Here is an 8,334-nt window from a genome sequence, read left to right as displayed (position 1 = left end):
TAGCTGTGCTCAAAAAATGCATTTCTGATTTAGAGTTAGGAGCCATATCCTATAAAGTGAAAAGTTAATGTCGATTAACTTTTCTCACACTTTCAAGTTATTTGTCTATAGGCGCTCCCGTTTTTCACACAATCCTATTACTAAAGATGCAATGCGGCATTCGCCTAAGAACGGGCAATGGTGTAACCTGGGGACAGTACAGCAGAATTAAGAAAGAAATGCTATCCAATTAAAAGCATTTCCTCCACAAAGCAAAACAGGGGTTAAAGCATGAGACCCACTGATTCCACATAAAGTGCAGAATCAATGGGTTTTCTCAGCACCTTAATCCCCCACGTGGTACCTTTTCTCGCGGACTTTCCACCTCTAGTAAATGACACTGGCGTTAAACCTATTAATTGAATTGTCAGCCGCGGGTAATTAGTTGCGGGGTAAACCCTGCATCTAATTGGATTGCCCCCTACAGTTCAAATTACACTGAAGGTGGCGTTACTGCATATTGCTTCTTCTATATTTAAGAATAATAGTGGATTATTTTTCTTTGCTTAACTTCACAATGACCCAAATACCAGTTTCATAGCATATTGTATAAGATTAATTCCTAGGGTATGCAATCGAGAAGCCGGCTGACGTAAGCCCAACAGCCGGCTTCCCGGCTGCTTTATACCGGCGAGGGTTAATTGACAGGCGTCTAATTCTAGACGCCTGTCATTTTACCGACGCCGGGAGACCGGTGCCCGGCATCCGATCGAAGTGATGCCGGGCGCCGCTGCGGACAGCCGCGGGGGGGGGGGGGGTGAGGGTTAGGTTTAGGGCTCCCGGGGGGGACTTAGGGTTAGGCATCCCCTTGAGAGTTATGATTAGGCTAGGGGGAGGTTAGGGTTAGGCACCCTCGGGGGGGTCTTAGGGTTATGCATCCCCCTGTGAGACTTATGTTTAGGCGGCGGGTAAGGGGGGGTTAGGTTTAGGCACTTAGAGGGGGGATTAGGGTTAGGCACCCTGGGGAAGGTAGGGTTAGGCACCTCTAAGGAGGGTTAGGGGGATTAGGTTAGTTCATACTTACCTGCGGACGATCAGGATTTTCAGCCGTTTTCGGCCAGCCGCTATCGGGATTTGAACCGCCGGACTTGTGTCCGGTGGTAATTCATATGTATTCCATTCCTAGAGCCCAGAAGTAACTGAAAATAATTACTATTAAATTTGTATTTGTAAAGACAAAAATCTAGGTCCACATCTTGTTTGTAGCGGTACCTTCAAATCTTTTAAATATTTAGTTTTGTGTGTATTTCCTTTCTGTGACATTGATCAGAATGACATCTTTATAGTGTCCCCACTGCCTGTATCTATACTGTACCTTAGTGACAGGCAGCTTTCTTGTGGCCAAAAAGTAGAAAATGTTATTGCAAAATACATTGTACAACTACTGGAATATGCACTATACTTACTGACATTTGGATGATCCACTCCGGAAGAAGCCTGGAGAAGAGATGCAGCTGAGCACTTAGAGGGCGGGGCCAGGCTCTCTATGTCATTAGGAGCGTTGCTGTCACGGCAAAATGCAGTGCTTTATGTGTTAGCGAGTAGAGGGTGGGACTGAAATGACTCGATTTGTGTCATTTTAGCTCCACCCCTCCCTAGGGACCTGCGATTCCAGGCAATTATCTCCTTATCCTGTCCACTTCACTAGGAATTGAGCAGGTTACGGGAGTTCCACCCACTCTTCTGGGGGTGTGGGGGACTACCAATGAAATCGTAAGTCTCACATCATTTCTGGTAGAGTAGGTAATAGAGTAGGTGATATGCACCTAGGAGTTGATCCTATTTGGTGTGAGGGGGCAAGATTCCTCTTTGTATGAGAGTGGAAACGCCGGCAACAGCACAACAATTCACTCCCCTCATGGCCCAATCTCGTCCTGACTTGTATATAGTTGCACTTACTCATGCTAATAAGACTGAACCCTTAGCTGGGATGTACTAAGGAAAAATGTGGTAAAAACCCTGTTTTCGGGGGTTTTACCATATTTCCATATGTACTAAGCCCCAGCCGCCCTTTTATCGGTGCCGAGGGTAACACCAGAAAAACCTGGCTTTACCCTATAGAAGCCTATGGACTTCTTACCGCACTCCACTCCCGGCGATTCGCCAGGCGCCTCGCTGGCCCCCACTCACCTGCCCTCCATGGTCGCCGGCCGTGCTCCTCCTGGGTCCTCCGCCTCCTCCTAATCTTCTTCAGGGTGCAGGGAGGAGGAGGAGGAGCCCGGAGCTTCCTGCACAGGTGACCAGCAGGAAGCTCCCGGGGGTCAGAAGGGGCGGGGGGTCCCACGCAGACCCCATCACTCGGCATTGGCTGCTTCACAAAGGGCAGCTCTTATCGCAAGCGCTGTCCTTTGTGATACTAATTGCAAATGTTAGTACATATGTGATTAGTAAGGTTGCGGTGACTGGCGGAATGGTCACCGCAACCTTAGTACATCCCGGCCTTATGGTGCGTACACACTGGGCGATTAGGAAAGACTGCACGATTACGACATAGTAATCATTCAGTCATTCCTGATCCCCTGTAGTGCCTACACTGAACAATCAGTCGTTCAGTGTAGGCACCCGCCATCATTTCAGAACATGGCCAATCTGTCGTTATCGACAGATTGGGCTACATGTTCAGGCGACGGACAATGTCGGGAATGACCAGCGGGAGCGCGCATCGCTGGTTGTTCCTGTCATTATAGTGCACAATCTGTGCACGATTACTGAGCGATTGCACGATTATGATGTCGTAATCGTGCAATCGCTCAGTAAATCGCCTAGTGTGTATGCACCTTTAGAGTTAAAACAAAACAACCCCGCAGACAACATTTATTCAAAAGAAAAGTAATAGTTTAACCAGCACAGAATGCTAGGAATGGTCGGACATGTACAAATCTCAGTGGTATGAAAACAATAACAAGATACGGTCAGGTCATGCAGGCTTCAGTGACATCACCAAAACATCTGTCTTTCTTTAGAAAGTGCTATTGCTCAATATTTATCTCACCAGAGTATAAATAACATTCCAAGCTCCGGATATTCAATATCTGCAGAAAACCTCCCATGATGGTAAGTTCTTCTTTCTAAGTACTGACAGTTACATTTCACTTGTTATTAAATCTTTACATATGCAATGTTACAGTAGCAACTAGTAAGTAGTTAGAGCAGTACTAGATAAATGATAAGTAAAATCTGATTGGTTGCTACGGGCAACATCTTCACTTTTGTAAACCTACACTTTAGTAAATATCCTCCTAGGGGTAAGGTCTATGTATTATATCTAGATAGTAAATAGATGACATTGCAATAAACATTTGAAGAAAAAGCAGGACAGTGCGATACATTTAGGAGACGCCTTTGGGCAGAGGTATGGTACTACATTAGATTTAACTGGCACCGAATTTGGGCTGTCATTACTTTTGAAATGATGCAGAAATTTACAATTATGATGGTGCCCAGTTCAAGTGATAACATTAGCAGTTAATTCACTCTACACAGTGTTCATGAATTACTAACATAAGCACTGCTCCATGAAAATTCCTTAAGCTACATACATATGTAAAGATTTTCTGTCCAACCATCCAACTAGTTGATTGGTTGGAATGAAAATCTGGTAAGGTATGGGAGTAACTGATGATCAGCAATTTGCTCCTAAATGCCAGAAAACAGATGAAAATGGTCGTTCAGACAAGTTTGTTAAATGTTTGATCTAAACAATTTGTTCAAACAACAGTTTTTGTCCATTTTCCGGCGTTTGGGAGCAAATTGCTGATTGTGATTTGCTTTCATACCTTACCAGATTTTCATTCTAACCAATCAACTAGTTGGATGTTTGGACAGAAAATCTTTACGTGTGTATGCAGCTTATGAATAATTAAAAAAAAAAACAGAGAGACTACCAGTGAAGTGAGACACATTTGCTGTAAAATACATGAAATGTACAAAGAAGAGGGCACAGTTTCCTTGTTTATTTCAGTATAAAACAATACAATGTCTCATTCTGTGTCTCTGGCTGTGATACTACAGTAGTAATAATTTGATCTCAGACACCAATTGCTATGGTATTTGGAGTTTCATTGCAGATAAGTGAAATAATTTACACACTTAAATATCTCTTAAATATATATTTTTGTATTAATGAGTTATAAGAATTTTCACTCAAATAATGGGCCTGATTCAGCGATGTACGCACTGCTGATATTTACTCAGTTGAGCGATTATTAGTGAACTATGTATGCATCTAAGTCTCACTGTGCATATGTCCAGGTACATTACCGTAATCATTTGCAGAGGCTTTTACTTGCAATGTGATTGACAGACAGTATGCGTTTGGGTGGGGTAACGGGTAGTGGCGGCAAAAACGCATGCGTGTCGCGACCGTTATTGGGGCATGTCACAGCCTCCATCTGTGATCCCATACTCAATAAAAATGTCTCTGGCGTCTCAGTTCCTGCTGCCACTCTAAGTAGCCATAGGCACAGGCATCTTTATAATGGGTGCAAGGTGTGCTGGGCACACAGGCCCCTGGGTCCAGGGGGGCCCACACCGCACACCCTGCACCTATAGGTAACTATACTTACCTCTCCACTGATTCTCGAAGTACTGCTCCACAGCACCAGATCGGCGCTGCAGAGCAGCAAACACTCACTGGGAAAATGGCGGCTGACATTTTCCCTGTGATCTGCGCATGCGTAGATATGATGTCCCGGGAAAGTAGGCGCGGGTGCCATTTTCAAAGAGACCCACGCATGCGTAGTAGATTCTGGCATGAAGCCAGAATCTACATCACTTAGTGCAGCTAAGCCGCCGACAGAGAGGAGGGGGCGCAAACGGAGGCTGCGCACGGGCCCCCTCCTCTTTTAAAATGCCCCTGGCCATAGGGTTACTCAGAACTGGGATAATTGAATGCTCTGTGACCAATGCTGCTTCTCTGTGCGCAGATGCTTGGATTTGCAATGCCGGAGGTGGGCGTCTCAATACATTCCTCGGTGTCTGAGACATTTGCATGTTATTGCACAGTAGCTGCATACGGGATTGAGCTGCGATGGCATTAGCGTCATTAGATTTCTGTATCAGGCCCAATATTTGGAATTGTTACATGAGTAATATCACAAGTGATCTGCTTATCTTTAGACAATATAAAAGGTGAAAAGGGAAGCTCTTCCGCAAAGAATAACAATAATTACTTACATTTCCTATCACAGACACTATCAAAATTAATATTAATACAATGACAATTGGGAGGTGCACCCAGGAATATATATGATGATGATGATAATATATGTGTTATAGATAGGGATGCTGTGTTAGTAGATTATGTCATGTTAATATAAGTCACTGCCTAAAGTACTACTGTGTTATCCAAATATTGCTGCCGTTACTATTTATATTAGGAGATCAATAAAGATTAATATGATATTTACTATTTTTATACTACAATACTATTTACCTAATTATTATGGTGTTTAGAACAATCAATCTATTTACAGGATAGATTAATATTCCAAGTATTGCCAATATATTAATTACTGGTATCACACTATTATTTAAGTGCAGGGATAGAAGGGGTTAACTACTGAGTGTTCGTTATATACCTGACGATCCCGACTTACTCTTAAGGTGCATACACACTAGACGATATGCTCCCTGAGCGATATCGTCTAGTGTGTCTCCGGCAGGCTGTGCTCAATGTCGTTCATGACATTGAACACAGCCGCTGAATGATATCATTAGCGATATCGTTCAGCCCGGGCTCTCTCACCCATTCCCTGACATGCAGCAACCTGACGAGGTCGTCAGGTTGGCCTGCATGTCAGCGCGATGAACGATGATGACGAACGACCCGCGGGAACGCGCGTCGTCGTCATCGTTCATCTTTTTTGTGTTAAAAATGAACGATAAAGTGGACGACTGAACGATAACGATATCGTTATCGTTCAGTCGTCCACTTTAATTGCCCAGTGTGTACGCACCATTACTACATTACATTATACTAAATGCGATTCTAACCAATGAGAACACAGAGAGTTGCAGCCGATAGGCTGGAAATCCTTTCAATCATTTCTGCATAGTTCCACTTCATTAACTGAAGCTTTAACCAATAGGAGCGCTGATAGACATAGCTGATTGGTGGAGAGTCCTGCCAATATACTTAGGATAATGCTGATTGGACAGCGATGAGGATATAGTTTTCCTACAGCCTGATGGACGGGTTGTTCCTATGATTAAGCATACTAGCGAAATGCACGTCAGGAGACACGTGGTGCACGCTGCATAGTGTGTACTATGTATGTGTTTGTTTTTATATGTGTCATACCAATGTAAAATCTATATGTATATGAAGGGTGTCTGTTAGACGCTGGCACTTAGAGAGCAGAACTCTGGGCTCCAACATAGGCTATGCACATTAACGTGGACAATTGTTACAATGTGTCAATAAACTTAGCAACATAATTATTATATGGCTGGTGCACCAGTTATGCCTGCATAACCATCTAGAGATAGGCTCAATACCTATACTGATATGTTTAGTTCTCTTGATAATTGAATATTTATGAGAAGAACATTATTCAGTGCCTACAATCATATTTCAGTAGTAGGCACACTACATAACCAAGTCTGTACAGCAAATGATGCTAGTCTGCCTAGGTTATTATTTATTTAATGGACATGGATGATTAGTGCAATCAGTATCCATTATACTATCAGTAGTGCCTTTCTGTATTGGATTTAGTCCTCCACCCATTATGAGAGATTAACAATAATTGCCCAGTTAAGCACGTAATATAGTCTATTTTTGCAAATACACTAATTAGCTTATCTACGCACTATAGAGGAGAACCATTATTATTAGGTTCACAGGGGCATTCAGCATTATTTATCAGTGTATTTCTGTACCCAGAAACGCTGTGCTGCTGAGACATCTATCGTATCAAATCCATCAGCGTCTAATCATTTCTATCAGCAATTGTTGTCTAAGAATTTATGTACACCTACCACTTCTTAGAAGTGTATCTAATATGTGTCACAGTGCTCTGTGTATTATAAACACATTTACTGATGCTGGCTTGTATAGCAGCAAACACTGTGTCTAATACCTCTTTTCCACCAAAAACCCAGGTCCGACCTGGGTTTTTGGACATGGTTCCAACCCTGGTCAGACCCAGGTCAGACCCATTTACACTGCAGCTTGGGATCTGGGTTACTCCCAGGTCAGCCCTGTTCACACTGAACTCAGGTCTGCCCTGCTAAACCTGTGAGGTCATAAAAAGTGGGAGGTGAATGGCCCACAACCACCTATCAGCTCATTTTAGGCATGACCCAGGTCAGATAACCCGGGTTGAACCGTTTACACTGCACCATTATCCAGGTCCATCCTGGGTCCAACCCTGGTAGCTACCTCGGTTGGATTGCTGGGTCACTTGACCTGGGTTATTTTTCAGGGACCCTTTTACACTGAGCTGGGACCCGGGTAGACCCAGCAAAAACCCAGGTTTTTGCTCTGGTGTAAAAGGGGTATAATATGAACAACTAATTGAGGACTCAACCAGTAATCACATATACCAGAATCTAATTTGGTTGGTACATGTAATGGATATTTTTTAAGTGATTTGGATTTATTATCTACTTTTGGGATATAAAGCAATTCCCCATAATTGTTCATATTAACACTGCATGTGGTATGTGTGTACAAGCTATCAAGTGAGAGATGATAACTGATGGATAAATAAATATCCCGATTATGTGCTTTTGGTGGTGAGATTTACAATACAATTAATAAGGGCTATCGGTATTTGGTGAGCCTCTCAATAAATCCTTGATGTATATTATCTGCATATAGAAATTAAATTGGCAACATATGTCCCTGGTCTACAGACACCCGTGAGTTATGAATAACATGACAATGTTATTAGTTAACAAATGAGAGTAGATGTGAAATTGTGAATGACACAAAAATAATTTTTATAATATATGTTTTGTGTTTACTATAAAATATAAATTTAAACATAATATCTCGCTAATTCATTTTAAGGACCTATTAAAGTTTATATTTTAGATTAATCAGTGCTATTGTATTGCTGTTAGTGGATTTATAAATATTATGAAATTCATCATAACATTTATTTGTTTTGCGAGTGCCCCAATATAGGAATACTTTTTTCTTTTGTGTTTTCGAACATAATAAAAGGTGCCTGATCCCAACAAGTAGAAGCAGGTGACAAATAATTTTCCTCTTTGATGCACACAGATTTATCTTGACCACCGCGATGCAAAAATACTGTATATCCTGGAAGTTAACCAATTTACTAA

At 42.3% G+C, this 8,334-nt stretch overlaps 1 protein-coding gene across 1 annotated transcript in view; it reads left to right on the top strand.

The window, feature by feature from the left end:
• The first annotated feature begins 3,035 nt into the window (after positions 1–3,035).
• Positions 3,036–8,334, top strand: part of LOC148541984 (beta-microseminoprotein-like) — a 49,319-nt gene continuing 44,020 nt past the window's right edge. Inside the window, exon 1 of the mRNA XM_088475750.1 lies at positions 3,036–3,093. Coding sequence (XP_088331876.1) covers positions 3,088–3,093 — 6 coding nt within the window. The 5' untranslated portion in view covers positions 3,036–3,087. The remainder of the gene's footprint in view (positions 3,094–8,334) is intronic.

This window comes from Taudactylus pleione, unplaced genomic scaffold (genome assembly GCF_031769625.1).
Source record: "Taudactylus pleione unplaced genomic scaffold, aTauple2 ptg000016l, whole genome shotgun sequence".
NCBI classification, from domain to species: Eukaryota; Metazoa; Chordata; class Amphibia; order Anura; family Myobatrachidae; genus Taudactylus; species Taudactylus pleione.
The sequence above is the reverse complement of the archived record's forward strand: the minus strand, read 5'-3'. Positions and strand labels throughout refer to the sequence as shown.